At 31.5% G+C, this 20,290-nt stretch overlaps 1 protein-coding gene across 2 annotated transcripts; it reads left to right on the forward strand.

The window, feature by feature from the left end:
• Nucleotides 1-4,161: 4,161 nt before the first annotated feature.
• On the forward strand, nucleotides 4,162-20,290 carry cert (ceramide transfer protein). Of its 2 annotated transcripts, none has more exons than XM_065370120.1 (11): nucleotides 4,162-4,517; nucleotides 4,663-4,935; nucleotides 5,207-5,323; nucleotides 14,019-14,145; nucleotides 14,230-14,334; nucleotides 14,470-14,696; nucleotides 15,160-15,306; nucleotides 18,868-19,093; nucleotides 19,183-19,397; nucleotides 19,488-19,623; nucleotides 19,743-20,290. In XM_065370120.1, the coding sequence occupies exons 2-11, from the start codon at nucleotides 4,708-4,710 to the stop codon at nucleotides 19,868-19,870; spliced, it is 1,656 nt and encodes a 551-aa protein (XP_065226192.1). In that variant the 5' UTR covers nucleotides 4,162-4,517; nucleotides 4,663-4,707; the 3' UTR covers nucleotides 19,871-20,290. The 2 variants fall into 2 exon arrangements, with proteins under 2 accessions (XP_065226192.1, XP_065226191.1); XM_065370119.1 differs by having other exon boundaries at nucleotides 4,163-4,517; nucleotides 4,704-4,935.

Consider the following 20,290-nt stretch of genomic DNA (forward strand, 5'->3'; position numbering starts at 1 on the left):
AACATGAGAAAAATTGAATTCATTCGTAAGCAATGAAGCATTCTTCAAACCAGTACAAAAACTTTGCACGAAAACGTAAACAAACACCTCAAAATTTTCATGTTTGCTCGCATAAAAAAAAAATATTTCTCAGAAGTTCGCGACATTTTAAAAATTTTTTTATTTTTTTAAATGTATCGGGAGATCGGGCTGAAAAATCAAATTGAAACAGTTGCCGATTTCATTGGTGTATTTTCCTACAGAAAAACGTGAAGCTGAGACATTGATGAAAAATTGGAAAATATGAATATTGACAAAAAGTTAATGAGAAAAATTTCAATTGAACGTTTGATAACACTGAAAAATTTAGAAGATAGAGAATTTTCAGTACAGTGGAAAAAAGGCTTTATAACCCATCAGCCTTTTTCTGGTATATAAATTGAATTGAATGCTGGAGCGGTTTTTTTGGACTTTCTTTTTTGATTTTTCAATGATTTTTCTGGGATTTCCATTTTTAAAAATTTTTTTCTCTTCAAATTTAGGCGAAGTTTCTTCAGTTTTGATATCACTATCAACACTTCACTTGTCATGTCATTTCATCCACAGTAGATTTAGAATTTCAGATTAAAATAAGACTTCTCAACTTCGAATTTTCACGACTGTAGTTTTGCTGCATGATATCTAACGGTTTTTTTTTTGTTGAAAAAATCACTACTTTTTCACAACCGGTCTTCAACTAAATTTTTAGAAAACTCTCCACGCCACTCCTCCACCTCCCAAGTCCCAACACACAAAAAATTTAAAAAATCAAATTTTTCACAGGAAAATTTTCAAAAAATGAAATTGTAAGAAAATTTGTACACAAAGGATTTCTTAATTTCGATCAATTTTTTCAATAATTTGAAGGTTTTTGTCGCGCGTTTGGATTTTTTTTCACTACCTTTTTGACTGGATTCATTACTTTTTCAATACTCTCACTACCCATTTTTAAAATCACTACATTTTCACTACTTTCACTACCTGTTAGATATCCCGTAGGTATTTTGAAAAAAAAAAATTTGGACGGTTTCTAGACCACTTTTTAGATAGGTAATCTGAAATTTCCAAAATATACCCAAAGCCTCCAGAACAGCCCGAAACCACCTACAATTGAATCAGCAAATTGAAAATGGGGTACTAAGATTAATTTCATTTCATTTCAACAATATCTCAATTGGGTAGAATGTTGTGGAAATTTCAATTTTCGAAAATCTGCTAAGGTTCTTTCTCAGGAACTACCACTCAAAATGGTTCAAAACCGTTTGCAATCGATTTGGAGGGTCGAAAACAGGGCACAAGCCAAATTTCAGCTTTTTTGGTCTATTTAGTAAAATTTTGATTTTTTTTCATTTTTGACCCAAGTTTGGCTTCTTAAGAATTCATTAAAAATCAAAATCGTTTGTGAACTCAAAAATTTCATCTATACTGTTTCCAAATTCGTATTCAGAAAATCAAATCACCTCAATTCAAACCAGATGGACAATTATTTCAGCTGATTTTAAAATTCCGCGATTTTCTAGATTTTGTTTTTTTTTATTTGCTATCGAAAATAAAAGGTCACAGGTGTGGAAATGACTTACGTAACTTTTCTCGTAAGGATTATGAAATTACTTACTTATTTTCTCATACGCGAAATTCACCCAATATTATTATTATTATTTATGGAAGGAAATTTGTACTCACCTGAAAAAAATAAAAAAATTAAGGTGGATTAGTTATACCTAGTTATAAAATTACTAATCTATCAACAAATACATACATAAAATAATAATGGTCGAAGGCCAATTAAGCAAAAATTCTGACGATCTCGACGTTTAATAAAGCGGTAGAAATGAATATTCACAAAATACGAGATAAAATTTTCAAAATTGATTGTGAAAATCGCTCAAAACTATCAAAAATTTGAGAAAATGTCTCATTTGGGTAGAATTTTGCACAGACTGCTGAAGTTCTTAGATTATTGAAAATACCAAGAATTAATCGGAAATTCTCAAAATTGAATGATGATTTGTCAAATCTGCAGAAAGTCAGTGTCATAATTGAAAATTTCCAGAATTCGATTATGGTACTGATTTAGTAATGAAATTTTTTTTTCAAGAAAAAAATCACCACTTTTTTCAATCAAATTTTCAGAAAGCTCTCTACTTGACCCCCCCCCCTCCACACGCACACACGCACACAAAAATTACCCAACGATGTCAAAAAAAATTAACAGGAAAATTTTCAAAACAATTGAAATTTGATTTTGAACAGAATTTGTTTATTTTGCCATGATTTTGACTGAATTTTTTTTCATTTTAGCAGTTTTTCTTCTAGCTTAGCCTCGTGCTTTAAAAAAACTAATGATTTTTTGTTAACATTTTTGTGGAATTGGCCGAATTGTGATGTTTCTTCTTCCAAAAGTTATGATTTGCTTAAAATTTTGATTATTTTTTTTAGGGAGGGAGGAGAGCTTCTTCAAGATTTGATGAGTTTGCTTTTTCATTTTCATCTCTTGTGGTGGATTTTTTTTTTCGAAATCTTGATATCTTTCATTCGTTGATCCTTCTCTCCTTTCTCTTTCCTTCGCAGTTATGAGGAAGATCCTCGGGATTTCCTCTCTCTTCGAACAATTTTTTTTTCATGTTCGAATCATTTTTTTCTTTCGAATCGTCTTGAGTTTTGCTTGGAATTTTTCGATGATTTTTCTCGAAATGTTTTTGATTTTTTTCTAAATTCGCACTTTTAGTTTTTATTCTCGCGAGTTCACCTGAATATTCGAGAGTTCTCCCAACATTTTCATCCCTTCCATAATTTTATTTTGAATTTTATCGATTTGTTTTTCTGGATAAATTTTTGTTCTTAATTTTGACGAAAACTTTTTTGTTGAATTTTCGTGATTTTTATGAAATTTTATCCTAATTTCGCGCCCAATAATTGTAATTTTTTCTGCTACATTTTTGTGAAAATCTCCTTTTTACAGTGTTTTTTTTATTATTAATTTTTCGGGGGGGGGGGGATTTCAAGACTAGATGTTTTTATTTCGTATTTTATTTTCTACTTTTTTCGAAGATCCTCGTAATTTTTTTCAACTCAACAGAATTTCTTTTCTTTTCATTTTTTTTTGAACGTGTGCCAAATTTTTGCCAATTTTTTTGAAGTTTTTTGAAGTGTTTTCCTCTCAGAAACACGGTGCATTTTTTCGTATTCGAATTTTTAAAATGATTTTCACAAATCCTGATTTTCTCAAATTTGGATTACAAGCTCCCCTCACCCGTTCCTTACCTTTGATTTTGATAACTTTTCTGTTCTAAAATGATTCTTTTTATTTACGGAATTTTTCACATTAATTATTTTTCATTCTTTCTCAACACTCGAATATTTTTTTTCATCAATTGCTCGCTCGTGTCGAATTTCTGCAATTTTACAATTGGTACCTATTTTTTTGTTAAATTTTTTGAAATGATTTCGGATAAGATTAATAATGTAGTTCATCTCTATTTCAGTGGACGACTTCCCCCTTCTTTCAATTTTACAATTTTTTTTATTAGTTTGGAACGTTTTTTCGATTATGTTTCCAGAATCCAATATTTTTTTCAAGCTCTTTTTTTGCATTTTTATTCCAGTTTATTGTCGACGACTCGACGTGTTGATAATTATCTGTTTTCAGCTTTTGCTGGTTTTTTTAAAACGGATTTTTTTTTGAATCTTGATGATTTTTTTTGGGTATATGTACTTAAGTTACCGTATTTGAGAAAAATTCGAATACAATCCCTGTTCACATTTAAAATCTCTAAATAAAAATTGAAGTTACTCTCCAATTTGAAAAATGTTTAGATCAGAAAAATTGAATCCTTTCATTAAGATTGATGTTATTCTACTTTTCGAATTACATATCTTTCAAAGCTTTTGCCTTCGTTCGAGAATTTCAAGAATTTAAAAACTAAACAGGAAAGTTCCATTCTTCGAGCAGTAGGTATTTTTACCTTCGTTTGTGATAACATGACTAGAAAAAAATCAAGTCCACAAAAAAACCGCTCCATCATTCAATGTGCGTTACGCCCTTTTTCCATGTTATCTCAGTTATCTGCATCAATTTTCCGATTTTCGTTCTCTGTTGTTTTGTCTTGAATTTTCGCAATTTTTCGTTTGCTAATTATGTGTCCCTAGCGATGGGAATTTGAAAAAAAAATGCTGATTTATTGTGGTAATTGAAAGTGAAATCTTATGATGAAAATTGAAAACATTAAAAAATATGTTAATTTTATCTATGACTCATTGTTTTGAATGATATCACGTCGATATTCAACAATATTCCCGTATTTTTCTCCATTTCTACAAAATATCAACGTGTGTTACGTCAGGTTGAAGTGAAATAATCTCTGCGTTTACTTCGAAATTTCATTTAAAAAAATGTCTGTAATTTAAATGAATTCTTAAAATCGTGTTTGTAAATAATCTTCGTGCGTTCAATATTGTTTCATCTGTTAAATTCCACTTTAATCGCCGAGCCGAGTAAGGTAATATATTTCACCTTATCAATTTTATCATAGTTGTGGAATTTGAAAAGTATCAGCAATCAGCATTGGCTTGTATGCTTTTTAGCCTTCATGTTGCGGTTTTTTCTCTATGGCTAATGCTTTTTCCTTTATATCTTTATTACAGTTGAGTATTTAACGTATATATATTATTAAACTGGTGTGTAGAATAATGGCGGAAAATATGGCGAGTACGGTGAGCGACGAAGAAGAAGATATCGATATGAAAATTAAGTACCCAGAATTGCAAGGTTACTTGAATAAATGGACTAATTATATTCACGGCTGGCAAAAAAGGTGGATTGTTTTGAAGAACGGAGCCCTATCTTACTATAAAACTCAAAACGAAGCGGAATGTGGATGTAGGGGTGCTATTAGCTTATTAAAAGCTTATATAAAGGTAACTATTATTGTGTGCAAACCGGTGATTTGGTTAGCTAAACGATACTCTTATGTTTTGGTTGGTTTCGTTATTAATTATATTGTACATAGATCGACGTTGAATGAGAAAACGTTCGGTCGTATTTATTTCGGGTATTGGGGAATGTGTTTTTGGGCTAACACGATGGTGCACATGTACTTAGTACTCTAGTACTACTAACCATTTCGTTAATTATTACACCGTATGGTGTGTGTTGAACGAGTGTTTGAAATTTGAAACATTTTTACAGGCTCATGAATTCGATCCGTGCAGATTTGACGTAGCAGTAAATGATTGCGCTTGGTATTTACGTGCTGATACGCCCGAAGAAAAAGAACAGTGGTTACAGGCTTTGACTGCTTCAAAGGTTCGTTTCATTTTCTCTGTATCTATCTATACTTCTTTTTAATCAGATTATTATCCTATGTACTAAATTATTACTTTTGTATTGACTTGAAAACTTCCAGTAGAAACTAGTTAGTTGCCCCTATATTCCTTCTATAATTATTATTAATCCTGTTATAACTTATTTCTCAGACCTTTTCTCTCCCACGTCATTTTTAGAGACACTCGTTAACTAGCTTAATTGATGACTAATAAAGATCATCGTTGTACTGGTCGAATGTGTGTGTGTTGTTGTTACGAACTAACGAATCCTCGTCGTCTGCTGTTTTTTTTTCTGTACAGTTGATGTCTTCTTTTTTGTAGTATGTTCGTGTTTTTTTTCCTTCAAATTTTAAATTTCAGTGAATGATATTCGTACGTAGCCTATTGTTTATATTAGAAATGTTAGATACTTGATATCGTGAATAATTTAATGCTAGCGAAATTGAAATGACGTTAAAAGGTATGAATTGCTATGTTTTTCCAAGTGTTCGTGTTAATGTACATATTTGAAAACTTTGTGCTTTATTCTGGTATTTTTGGAAATTGAATTTTCATAGTGATCAATTTACTCTTGAATTTATTTCGATTAGAAATTTAGTTAAGATCTTATTTCGATTAGAAATTATTTGATCGGATAAGTACATATTTATAAGTTTGATAGAGCTTATCGTACATCGAACTCGTACTTCTCGTATGTTTTGTATGTAGGTATGAAAGTGCCTTTTGTAGTTCATCTTATTACTACATATTTCATTTTACAATCTTCTAATTCATTCAACTTGATCTGCTGCTCATCTAATCACTTCTTAAATTCTGTTCAATGTTTCATGTTTCATTTTTCAAAATAGCAAAAATTCACCATCATCAGCCTACATTTGTCAAAGAATATTACGGAGCTGGTGGGGGGGGGGGTGTTTTTAAGATTTTATTTCTTTTTCAGTGTTGTCTAAATTTTGATTTTTTTTAGAAATTTGTCTGCTTCAGAATTTTCAAGTTCTAGAAGGCAGTGAGATTGGGGAAGCATAGCATAGAATTTTTAAAGCCAGAAATTACCATAAATATGTTTTTTTGTGACCTTCCCCTCCCCCCTCCAAATTACGTTGCTTATTATTATGGAAACTTATTGCAGCGTTATTTTGTTACTGTTGAATTAAATGTAACCTTCCTTGAAATCTAACTAGAGCTTTGGTCTTGTTTTCATTTTAAGTATTTATTATGAAAATTTTGTTTGTGATTTTCAATTTTTTCCCTCGTATTTTTGTGATTTATCGACACTTAAATTAAATTGAAACGTTATTCTCATTTCTACTGGAATTTTTTTGAAAGGCGTTCATGCGATATTGTTTCATATAGACTCTGTTAAGCCTTCAATTTTTCAAATTCAAATTTATTTATTGCAGTTGACACTGTTGACAGCTTTCACTGTATTTACAATGTCAATGCAACAATAATAATTATGAACATGAAAAAAAAGTATCTATTAATAGATACAAAATATAACATTAAGCATGGTACAGGCGGAGAAGAAAAAAAAATGAATGAAAAGTACAAATAAAATTTTTGAGGCCATGAAATCAACATTATTTTGCATTAAATTTTCACTTGTTGCAAAATTTCTAAATCGCGTTTCATATGTGTGAGAAGGTAAGGTAAGGTACCTACCTTGAGATTTATTTATTAGTCCATTCTTTATCATAATACTCAGTTGAAGTAATGATGTACTCATCATGGAGCTGGTAGTATGTCATTTTCAATAAAGACTGATTTACAGGATTCCGATTTTCTTGGATGTCTTAGAAACATTATTCTTAGAACTCTTTTTAGTACACATAGGAGTAGACTGCATCAAGGCTTGAAAACCGGATAGATATCACTCTTGGTTTTGGTTTCAGTTTTATGTTTTTTGAAAAAGTAAAGGTTTTGGTTTTGGTTTTTTAAAATATTATCTCTCTCGTTCCAGTTTTGCTTATAGGTTTTGATTTCAAAGGAATCGGTTTCGATTTCAGTTTTGTTTTCGGGTTTTTATTTTTTTCTCAATTTTCTAGAGGGAAGAAGGCCAAGAAAGTGGCCACTTTTTCAAATACTTTGTGTATGTGACTAGAAAGCGGCACTTTAGCAGTGCCAAATTTGTCAACTTTCTTAGTTTTCTGGCCTTTTCACCTTTAGCATCAGTTTTTACTTCATTTTTTACCAAAAATTTTGTATTAATTAGGCTAATTACTTGAAAAATTCCAAAACCTAAACCAATTCAGTTTTCAATTGTTTACGCTCTCAGTTTTGGTTTTGAATTTGAGAAATAAACGCTCCTGGTTTTGGTTTTAGTTGTGGGAAAATAACACTCCTGGTTTCGGGTTTGAGCAATTTTAATCGGTTTTTAGGGGTTTTGGTTTTGGTTTGCAAGCCCTGGACTGCATTTACCAACACAAAGTGCTATTCTATAGTGCAGGTTAGAATAAAATGAGGAGCTCATTGCAAAAATAGCCCTTGTCACATGACCTCTTAGAACCTGTGCAACTCCCAAGCTCTCCCTTGAGCGTACCCAGTATCATGAATGTGAACTCTCTAACGCAATTCCTCTCCGGGCTACTCAGGGTAGACCAACTTGACGGCCATTTCATCATCACAACATGATCTCCTCAGTTGGCAATAGGTGCAATGGAGTGCATAGGGTCAGGGTCTAAGTGGCGATGTGACTAGGGCTATTTTTGCAATGAACTCCTCAAATAAAAGTATGTGAGTTTGTGAGTGTGTAATTTCACAGAGTTGTCTTATTAAGTAGGTATAGGTGGAGAGTTTTTTGATTAAATGGTCCACTTGATTATTCCATTTCAAGTCAGAGACAGAACTGTGGGTCTGAAACAATTTTGGGATTGGGTTTCAGTTTCGGGATCAAAATTGATTCATTTCTGGTTTGGATTTGTTTTAGTTTTGTTTTGTTCTTCTAAATTTTTATTTCAGTTTTGGGATTGAAAAAATTGTTTTGGTTCTGGGACAAACCAGTTATGGGATTTTCATTTCAACCTATTTCAAGCCCAAATCGACTAACGGATCCCGCAAGGGGTCTAAAAAACAGGATGGAAACCAAAATGAAAAAAATTATTGGTCATTTTTTTTTCAAAATTATTGATGATGGTTATGGTTAAGGGTTATGGTTATGACCAAGAAAAATTAAGGTTACAGTTGAAAATAAAGGTTATGGTTTTTTTTTCATTTCTTGAAAATTATTTGCACTTTAATCATTATTGTCAAAAAAGTATGTCTGCTGCCAAAAAACCCAAAAAAAAAAAAAAAAAACAGATTTTTACAGCCAAAAAATATGAATTTTTTGAGTTTGAAGGAAATTTTAGACAAATTGAGCCTTTTTTCCTCAAAAATCATAGTAAATGTCATATTTTTTTACACAAAAAAATGCGATTTTTACTAGAAGTAATAACGGTTAATTCTGTAACCAAAACAAAAAAAATGAATTGGTTTTGGTTATGGTTAAAAAAATTTAAATCAATATTTTCAGTTATGGTTATGGTTACAGACTTTGCCTCATTTTAACGCTTAAAATTCATTTTGATTGAAAATGGGAGGTTTTAACATGAGGAATCCGATGGTGTAATTAGTTTGATGTTTTAAAAGCATATTTTGCTCAATTCTTCAAATAATTTCTATTACTGTGGAATTGCGATAACTCTAACTCCGATAACTCAAAAACATAGGTAACTTGAAGCAAACTGCAAAGTCTGTATCCCTTCAGCTCCCTATAAGACTAAATGTAAAATTCACTTCTTTAGTTCTTTATCTTGAAATAAAAAGTCTGAAACCTCTGATTACTCGAAGTAAAATTTGTTGAAAAATATAGAAAAAGCCTCTGTTAGTTTAATGGTGCCAACATTTTGCTCCATAACTCACAGTGAAAGCTTGTTATAAGTTATAATACGAGGTCTGGCAACTAAGTTCTGGAAGCCATTCTGAGAGGTAGAAGATGCGACACTGGAGTGTTCGCGAACACCTTGTCCAGTAGATTGGACCTTCCTTTAGTAATGTTCAAAGTTTCAATGCCTTAGGTTGTTCCGTTTTTTTTCTGTGCGTATTTTTCTAATGTAACTTTTGGTAGGACGTGAAAAGGAGGGTTGCAAATTACTTCTTGGAGGAATGGTCACCTCCTCATGACATTTTAGGGTCTCCTCACTATTTCTACACCCCAGATTTGATTCCTAGGGACCTCTACTTCATTCTCAGTTGGTTTTTACCTGAGAATCAACACCTATTGCATTTTTGAGGAGGACTCAAAAAAATCCACTCAAATTTTGAAAAATTCACCTCTGAGGGACACAAAACAGGTTTCTAAATGGGAGCATTGAGTAAAAAATAAAAATACGGTGCTTTGAGTTGAAGGAAGACCACAATAACGACTTACAAGGTCAATCTCCTTTGAAATTTTTTTTTTACTCACCTCAGAGGACATTTCCTCACAGCATCTTGGCAACAAGAATCTCATAGCCTACTTTTTGTGAGGTTTTGATCACCTGATCTTCCTCAAACATTTCCTTAATTTTTTTTAACATCTCGTTTGACCTTTCAAGACATTTACCTCTCTCCCAACTCAAAATCTGATCTCCCTGACTCAATCATCCTCCTCAAGTCACCCCTTAAAGTTTTGCGACGCGACCTTGAAAGTTGTTCACTTTAAACAGCTATAGATCCCGCAAAATTCACCCGATCAACTTGTAACTTATAACAGTATTAGAGGAAGGTCTAATCTACACAACAATGTGTTTGCGAGCACACCAGTGTTGTATCTCTACCTCTCAGAAGCACTTCCCAGAACTTAATTGCCAGACCTCGTATAACACTTTTGGTTATAACGTTGATTTCATTATAACGCTGATTTGCTCTGGTCCCTAGACAACCCCATTTAAACCAATGTAAAATTAATCGCAATATAACGCTCACGAGCAATTATAAATCTTGTTTTAACGCTTTAAAATTCAGGAAAAATCACATTTTTTCATAATTTTGACTACAAAAAACCAATTTTTGAGACAAAAATCTTACTTTCATGTAAAAAATTCTCACTTTCTAAAAATTTTGGGTGCAACAAAACTTTTTTTTGCAATTTTTGTAGTTTTGATTTTTGAAAAAGTAAAAACTTTTATGGTGTAATTTTGCCAAAAAATTAACAGTTTCAATTCATACAAACAAGTAAAATTATTTTTGATTTTGGCCAAAAAAAGTAAGATTTTTGATAACCTTATCAAACATTAGTAGAAGCTTGATTACAATAAAGTAAAATTTTAAATTTTTCAAAATTTTGGTAATCAACTGATTACTTTTTGGAAAATTTGGAACAAAAAAGCAAGGCTTTAAAATTTTGACCACAGAAAACAGTTTTGCATAACTCACATATTTATTTATATTATTATAGCAGACCTCAAAATCAAAACAAAATTTCCGATTTTTTTATTTCCAAATGGAACAGTTGTTCAATTAATTCAAAATAAAGTTCACGTTTCAACTTCTTTTATTATGCTCTTATTGCTTTAAAACAAGAATTTGCGGCATTATATGCTCATCAGTGTTGAAACAAGACTTTTGCTTATAACGAGTTTTGGCTTATAATGCTAGCTCTTTTTTCAGGTTCCTTGAAGAGCATTATAACGAGCTTTTACTCTACATAAACGTATACAGTAGACTCCCGATTATCCGACCTAATCGGGGGTGTAAGGTGAGTCGGATAACAAAAAAGTCGGATAATCCAACATGGATGTTTTAAGCGTAGAAATGAAGTGCATAAGCTTGAGACGACAATCTTTCATTCAGAAAACCAAGTTTTGGCTCAAAACAGGAACAAAGAATCGAAAAAATAACAAATAAACAAAAATAATGTACTTTTGTACATAAAAGACAATGAAATACTGACTCGAATTATAATTTTTTGAGATAAGTTGGATCGATTTCAAGGAAAATAACACCATTAGAATACAAAATGTTGCATACTGCATTATTATTTACACTCCAAAATCAAAAATTAGGTGTTTTTTGGATTATCCGACCTTGGTGGGTCGGATAATGCGAAAAGTAAGTCGGATAAATTCGTACCGGATAACCCGAAAGTCGGATAATTGGGAGTCTACTGTAATACAAATACATGTTTTCACTTCATTCTGGTAAAAAACATTCATCTGAGTAATTCAAACTTTGCTAACTTGAAATATACCAAAAATGAACCTCTATAACTCGAACTGCGATAACTTGAAGTCAACTATTTCTCCCTTCAGCTTTGAGTTATCACAATTCTACTGTGTAATCTGAACGAATGATGATAAATGATGCAAAATGACAATTTATGAAAATCAAATGGGGGGGGGGGGAATCAAAAATTGAAAATCCCAAAACCGTAACAATTTTGTTTAAGTTCCAGGATTGTTTTAGGTTCAAAATTGTATCAGTTCTGGGATTTTGGGATCAAGAAAAAAAAAGATTTCGGTTTTGGAATACGATTTGAATCGGTTCAGGTTTTGGGGTCATTTCAGACCTATAGGTAGCTCTGCAGAGTCTATTATAACTCCACAACTCCCAAAAATTTAGTTGATTCAATTATCCTGTAATGTAACTTCCAGTTATAGAGGAAGTTACCTACCCAAATCCCAAGAAATGTGTTTTATTTAAATTTAGTATCATTTTGTTGGCCCAAAAACCAAGCTATTGACTTATATGCTGATGTGAATATGATCACTGTCGACACCTTTGTTGATTTCTAGAAGAGCTGTTGTGTATGTTGTATCATTAGCAAATTCTATTAGACTGTATCCAAAATAAGGCAATAAATCATTGATATAAATAGCGAAGAACAGTGGTTCTAAGATAGATCCTTGAAGTACTCCTTGCTTAATAGGTTCCACAATGGAAAATGTTCTATTGTTGATTTTTACAATTTGCACTCTATCAGACAAGTACCTTTTGACCCAATCTGATAGTATATAGTATTCCTCTAACACCATATCTCCCCCATTTTTTCAGCAGAATTTTGTGGTCAACCCTATCAAAAGTCTTGTACAAGTCACAAAGAATTGCTAAATAGGATTCTGTTTTGTTGGAGACCATTCAATACCTCATGAACAAATTTATAGATTGCAGAAAAGGTATTCATATTTTTCCGAAAGTTGAACTGTGATGGCTGGAGTTAGTCATGTTTTTCAAAGAAGGCTGCTAATCTTTTGTGGAATATTTTTTCAAATACTTCAGAGAAGACAGGGGTAATTAATATTGGTCAGTAATTATTCAGTTTATCAAAATAAAATATTACTACAAAAGCCCGGCTTATAGTCTTGCATTGAAGTTTTAATTTCAAGATGATTTCTATCACATTTCGCACCAAGTATAACCTATTCATTTCCAGCTATTTTTTTCATTTTCATCAAATCGCCGCGAATCGACATGCAGTTGAAAACGTGCTCGGAATTCGCACACTGCGCTGTTACGTAATACACATATTTTCGAATTAATTTCGTAGACATAACCATCGGAATATAAAACGAGAGTTTAAGTGATTCATAAAGTTTAAACGCGAACGCATATTGTCGAAACGTTTCAAATGGGCAATAAAATAAGGGGTAAAAGGATGGTTTTTCCTCGAACCATAAGTCGATTTTAACGTAACCTATCCTAATAATACATAACAAAGAATTAGAAATTTTAATAGTATTTGCGAAAGTTCCGAATCCCCTTCGAGTCGTTTAAACATTGACAGAGAGGGAGAGACAAAGTGAAAGTGGAAAACCCTAACGAACCCTTTTGTCAGACGCCAGCCACGCACTATGTACTCGATAAAAGGAGAGAGAACTTTCATTATCGCTTACGTAATAGGTATACGGTATATTGAAGCTTTGAACTTTGAAGTAGACGTATGTATAGGTACTAGGTAGGTACTACAAATAGTACGTAAAAAATAATTCTTCGTGCATGTCTATCGTATCGTACGGTTTTAAAAATGAATTAGCTAGGTACCTATTTGCCGATTTCGATTTCGTGTATCGTACAGTACGTAATGAAATAATAAAAATTGATTTCGTTTTGTAATTAAGTATCCGAGAATAATATAATGATACTTTTGAGACTAATCGTACCCTCTACCTATATATTGATTATTTACCATGTAATTTTTTACTCCTTCGGTAAGTAATTTTTTTAAGAGGTTGATGCTAGAGTGCCATTGCCACATTAATTTCATTTCGCGATACGATTGTAATCTATATTCTATCGTGATGAACTTTGTTTGTTGCTGGGTCGTTTTTCATTATTCTTCGATAGATTGTTGGGTGCTTTTTTACGCAAGGTGGTTCGACTCGAGAAGCATTCGATAGGTATTTTTGTATAGATAAGGTATCTGTTGAATGTTCAATTCGATAAGAATTAATTTTTGCTACAAATATTACCTATCTAAATGGTTCGAGATTCAGTTACGATTTGCTTGTTTTTCATCGTCGATTTCGAGTGTTTGTTTTCGAATCTTCTTGTCTTTAAGTGTAGGGGAAAAATCAGCGAAGACGAACATCTTTATTAATATTCGTAATTTGTGCCATTAACGAAGGCTATCGTCTCTGTTCGTTTCGTTATTTATATTTTGCAACGAATGAATCGAATACCTATTTTATTTACGATGTTTTTTTTCATTTTTTTTTTAGCAAAGAGCTGATTCCGGATACAACAGCGAGAATAATTTGATAAGACATGGAAGTACTGCGTCATTACAGTCGAATACGCTTTCCACCGGTTCCTCAAATTCGTCTTTAACGTTTCAAAAGTCGTCTGGTAAAAATATAAAAATTAACGTAAATATTTATTCTAGTCGTCGAAATTTATTTATCTATAATTTTATGGTACTTTTTTGTTTAGAATTGAAATCCAAATTAACCGAAATAGATACGCTTAAAGATTCGTTGTGCAGGCAAGTTGATAACTTGCAGCAACATTTCGAGAAACGATTCGTTCCTTCAAATGGTAAGTTTAGTCGCGTCATCTGGCTTTTTATCTTATCGCGTTCGTAGGTAGATGAATCATTATATGACGAGCGCATAGAGAAAGAAAAATACCAAGATAAATCGTGTTAGTAATTTTTGTAAACGCGTGTTACAGATGGTAAAGACAAAGAATTAGTCGATTTCAAAGTAGATGTGATGACATGTAAAGCTACGGTTCACAATATTAGCGAAGTACTACACAATTGCATCAACCTGATTAGTTTGCAAGAAGATTCGTTCGTTAAATGCATTGAACAAGAAACCGAAAAACGACAACAGATGGAGGAAATGCACAGGAATCACGTTACTAGTAAAAATCCAGCTCCGGTCGCCGAAAGTGAGGTTGGTTTACTTCGATAATATTATTATTTATTGGTGTTCGTAGTACAAATGTACAGAATATTTTTCGCGAACGTGTACTGTTTTAATTATCAATGTACCTTGACCATTGCCTTGTTGCTGTTGCTGCTGCTGCGACTTGCAAACTACATTCTCGTTCATGGTATAGATAGGTATATATGTGGTGTGAGTTGAAGTACTATCTGTAAAATCGGCGAAATATTGTACGTAATAGATACATTCAATTGACGCCGATCTTTGCATAGTACCGAATGGTAAACATTGTATATCTCAAGTTTGTAAACACCGACATGTAGTTTACTGGTTATTGTCGCCGGTATTATCTCGTAACTAATATCTTATTTCCTTGTTACTTATTTCGTAATGTTAGATGTAAATTTTCGCTTGATACTTATTCGTTATCAAATCTAAGACGTACTTATAACGGCAGAAACGTGTTCCACAGATTCGAGCTGCTCACGAAGATGAATTTTATGACGCTGTCGAACCGAGTTTAGAATCTAGTGATAACAAAATGTCAACGAAACCGGATGAAAATGAGAATGATACCTTGGTCCAGATCAACCGTTTGGAACATCGTCTTTCGGCCGAGGTGAATAGATTTAATTTGTGTATTTACGATTGCAGTATTTATTTTGTCACCCTGAAGTGGATGGAGGGAGTCAAGTTCATCTTCATGGTATCTAAATACCATTTTCTAATTCTGTTCATTTGGCTATTTTTTTGAGCCTCTATTATCGATAATTCTCGAGGAAATTCGATTACACTGAAAAAAAGTTCGAAAAAGGTATTCCCAGGTAGGATAGGCGAAATGGCCCTCAGGCCCTGTTCCCAGATTTGGAAAATTAGAATCGAGAAAAATTCTATGTATATCCACGATTAGTGGGGAGAAAATTCTGATACCACGTTAAATGTGTTTGGGAAGCCTGGGCCTTGCAACAGGATTTTTTTCAAAATTTTTCATCATAGTGGTGGCGGTAAAAGGCTCTTATTTAAAAAAAAAAAAAAAAATTAAAAATACAGGTGTTTTTTTTGCAATATTATGCGAAATATGCAAAAAATGTATGGAACAAAAATTGTTGAGCGTCAAAAAATTCAAATTGAAGTCAAAGCAATTCAGTTACAATTCTCACATTCTTTTCAATTTCAACACTTTTCCACAATGCTTGGTGAAAAAAATCCTTCAAAATGAAAATATCGCAAGTCAGATTTACAAAAAAATTCACCAAGAATGAGCAAATTACCCAAAAATTGTTACTCAAAATTAGTAATTAATTGCAAAAAATACAAATTTCAAATTTCAAATTCAATTTTCAAAAATTTCAACAAAATCGTTTATCAAATCCAAAAAGTACCATAAGTATACACTCATGTGTTCAACAAATTTTACCAAAATTCAAAAAGGAATTTCAAAAAATAATTCTGCACTTTCTGATTATTGTTACGTTATTTGAACTTGCCGAAAATTCATGTTTTTGCCAAAATTATCAAAAAAGTCCCATATTTGTCAAAATTTCAAAAAAATTCCAACTTTTGTCGAAATTGTCAAAAAAGCACTGTTTTTGGCCATAATAGTCGAAGAAAAACATTTTCTTCTGACGTTATCAAAAAAGGTAATACCTAATATTTTTTGTAAAAATGATCAAAAAACCGTGTTGTTTGTCAAAATTTCAAGAATTCCCATTTTTGCCAAAATTATCAAAAAATCTTTCTGTCTTGTAAAAATTGCATAAAAAGCACCTGTTTTTTTGTCAAACTGATAAAAAAATCTCATTGCCAGAATAAAATTGTCAAAAAAGTCGAATTTTTGCCAAAATTGTGCAGAAGTTTATTTTAAAAAAAAAATTATTAAAAATCCCAACTTTTTTCAAATTTGCCAAAAAGTCCTGTTTTTTTGTCAAAATTGTCGAAAAAAACATTTTTTTTTGCGTTATCAAAAAAGTCCTCTAATATTTTTTGTAAAAATGATCAAAAACTCATGTTGTTTGTCAAAATTATCAAAAAATCTTACGTTTTTGTAAAAATTGCATAAAAAGCGCCTGTTTTTTTGCCAAACTGTTCAAATAAATCTCATCGCTAGAATAATGGTCAAAAAAGTCTCATTTTTGCCATAATTGTACGGAAGTTTCTTAATAAAAAAAATTATTGAAAAATCTCAACTTTTTTCAAAATTGTCGAAAAATACCTTTTTTTTAAAAAAAAAATTTGCAGAAATTACCACAAAACTTTGTTAGCAGCCAAAGTTTTTTTTTGTCAAAATTATAAAAAGCTCCTAACTTTTATAAAAATTGGCAAAAGAAACTCAGTCACGCTTTTTGTCAAAAATGTCCAAAAAATTCTGTTGCCAAAATTGGAAAAAATTCTTGCTTTTGCCAAAATTATTCTAAGAAGTCCTTGTTATGTTCTTTTTAAAAAAAAATTATTGAAAAATCTCAACTTTTTTCAAAGTTACGAAAAAGTTCTGTTTTTTTGTCAAAATTGTCAAAAAGTACCTTTTTTTTGACGTTATCCGAAAAGTCGTAATATTTTTTGCAGAAATGACCACAAAACTTTGTTTGTAGCCAAAGTTCTTTTTTTGTCAAAATTATAATTATAAAAAGCTCCTTTTATAAAAATTTCCAAAAAAAAACTCTAAGTCATGCTTTTTGTCAAAATGTTCAAAAAATCCTGTTGCCAAAATTGTAAAGAAGTTTCTTTTTTGTCATAATTATAAAGAACTCCTGTAAAAATTACCCAAAAAAAAACTCCTGCTTTTTGCGAAAAGGTTCAAAACATCCTGCTGCCAAAATTGGTAAAAATTCTGGCTGTTGCCAAAATTATCCAAAAAACCTGTTTATTGCCAAAATCAATAAATTATTGTAAAAAAAACTTTTGTTTTTAGCCGAAATTTTCAAAACTCCTGCTTTTTTGTCAAAATTGTCAGCAAGTCCTTCCTTTTGGACAAAGACCATTTTTTGACAAGTTATCCAAAAAATTTCTATTTTATGCCAAAGTGGTCAATAAAATCTTGTTGTTAGCCGAAATAGTCTGAAAGTGCAGCTTTTGCCAAAATTGTCGAAAAGTCCTAACATTTGTCCAAATTTGTCTAAAAAGTGCTGCTTTTTCCATTTCTAAAATCAATCTTCGTAATTTTATAATTTTTCTCTCGATTTCCTTTTCTATTCATTTTTTCTAGTTCCCTTTAAAAATGAAAAAAATCTGACCCGAAAAAATTTCGATTTTATTTTCTATTCATTTTTTCTAGTTCTCTTTAAAAATAAAAAAATTCTGACCCGAAAAAAATGTTCAATTTTGGTCAACATTTTTTTCCCTCTCCCTGAGTCCTTGTCTAGCCAAATTTGAATCATGTTAGTCAATTTTTTTATGGTTTGAAATTTCCATTGAGAAATAAATAAATAAATTGTATAGGTAATTTATCCTTCGGCTATTTTTAGAATCATTTTTTTCATTCTTTTTCATGAGACATTGACCTGATTTTTCTATAATCGCGTAAATTACCTCTTGATTTTGGTACCATAATCCGATTTTGAACCAATCCATGATCTGGAACGAATTTTAGATGACTTTTTTAGCACAATTTTGGGATTTTTTTCGAAGTTTTTGAATTTTTTTTGGAGATTCCCAACACTAATCCATCATAATTTTCCAAATCTGGGAACAGTGCCATTTCGTCTATCTTACCTGGGAATACACTTTGCTGTGAATCATCAATGACGTAAGGCATTTTATTGGAAAATTTCGTACATTTTTAAAAACAGAAAGAATTGAATGGAACAATTTCCTTCTACATTATTCAAGTTGGGGAGGTGAAATTGCTGGAAAAGTGCGAAGTGGAAAAATATGCGTTATTTTAAACGTAGATTTCGAAATATGTGTAGGCTGGCATTTTTGTTGAAAATTATTTTAGTAGATATTCGAAGATATTTGACGAAAATCAACGTAGTTTTTTTTAGACACATCAATCATTATTTTATTTATTCGATGGTATCGGATAAGATTCGAATAAAAATAAAAATGAAAAAAAGGAGGAAACGTTGTGAAATATTTGAAATGGGATATAAATACCCCGAGTTCGTTAAAATTAGAAATAAAATTCTCGTCGAACTAAATTATTCAACATTACTAAAGAAAAAACACTTGAATTTATTTACAGATTGATAAAATTACCACGCAACAAGTTCAATATGCCCGAATGGGTATCGGTCGCGATGCTTGGCAGTTATTCGCCGAAGAAGGAGAAATGAAAATGTACCGAAGAGAAGAAGAAGTCAACGGTCTAGTTATCGATCCTCTGAAAGCATGTCATTTTGTCAACGGATTTACCGCTTATGAAATTTGTAATTATTTTTTCAAACCAGAATTTCGTTACGAATGGGAAAGTACGTATCATTTTTGATCAAGTTCTTATAATAGAAATGAACTGTTCGAGAAACATGGTCGGTTATATGTGATTGTATTGCTTTTTTAGCTACTTTGGAAGCGAACGGCATGGAAGTATTAGAAATGTTATCGGATGATACGCTTATTTTTCATCAAATACATAAACGAGTCTGGCCCACAACTCAAAGAGACGCTGTGTTTTGGTCACATATGCGTCAAGTACCAAAAGACGAACAAGATGATCAATCCGTATATGATTCTTGGGTAGTCGTTAATCATTCCACAGATGTTAAATCTCATCCTGTAAGTTTCACGAATACGTTATTGATATCGTTATAATAACGTATGTTATTTTTCTCTAAAATTTATATATTTCTTTGTTTTTTTTTCTAGCCCAATTCTGGCAAATTCGTCCGAATTTTTATGACGGTATGTTTAATGTGCCAGACCATTATCTTAAATCCATCCAAAGACGTTTCGCAACTGAATAGAAACGAAATAGCTTGTAAAATTACGTACTGTTCTGTTGGTGAGTGATATTTTTGTTTAGTTTTTTTTTTTTTTTTTTTTAATAAGTTCCAAAATAATAAAGTACCATACGCTTAAAACATTTTGGTTACCTATGTTTTTTTTGTTATCTTTTTTCAGTGAATCCTGGTGGATGGGTTCCTTCTTCAGGGTTACGTATGGTTTATAAACGCGAATATCCTCGATTTTTGAGAAAATTTACCGCCTATGTTACTGATAAAACTAAAGGCAAACCGATATCATTTTGATTGTCAACCTGTTCACACGTCAAATTATTTCTTACTCTTGTAATATGATTTTTTACAAGCGAAGAAATTCATATCAAATACTTAATCCTATTCGTTTTGTGTGTTCTTAAAAATTATATAATCAAGAGGGTAATATTTTTTTTACATTTGCGTAGTACTTTTTTAAGTTGTATTTTCATCGAAAACGAATCTTCGTTGAAATATTATTCTATTACGCATTGCGTTCGATTTCACAATACACCTGGAAATTACGGATATGTACGTATTTATAATATTTTTTTTTCTTGGTCAACGATACGGTTTTTTTTTCATGTACAATCTTACGCAATGTTCAATGGTTACTTATTTTTAAAATTTTTATTCATCTTTTAATTTGTTAATTTTCGTTTTTTATAAATAAATATTGAATTGTTTTGGTCA

The sequence above is a fragment of the Planococcus citri genome, chromosome 1 (assembly GCF_950023065.1).
Source record: "Planococcus citri chromosome 1, ihPlaCitr1.1, whole genome shotgun sequence".
NCBI lineage: Eukaryota > Metazoa > Arthropoda > Insecta > Hemiptera > Pseudococcidae > Planococcus > Planococcus citri.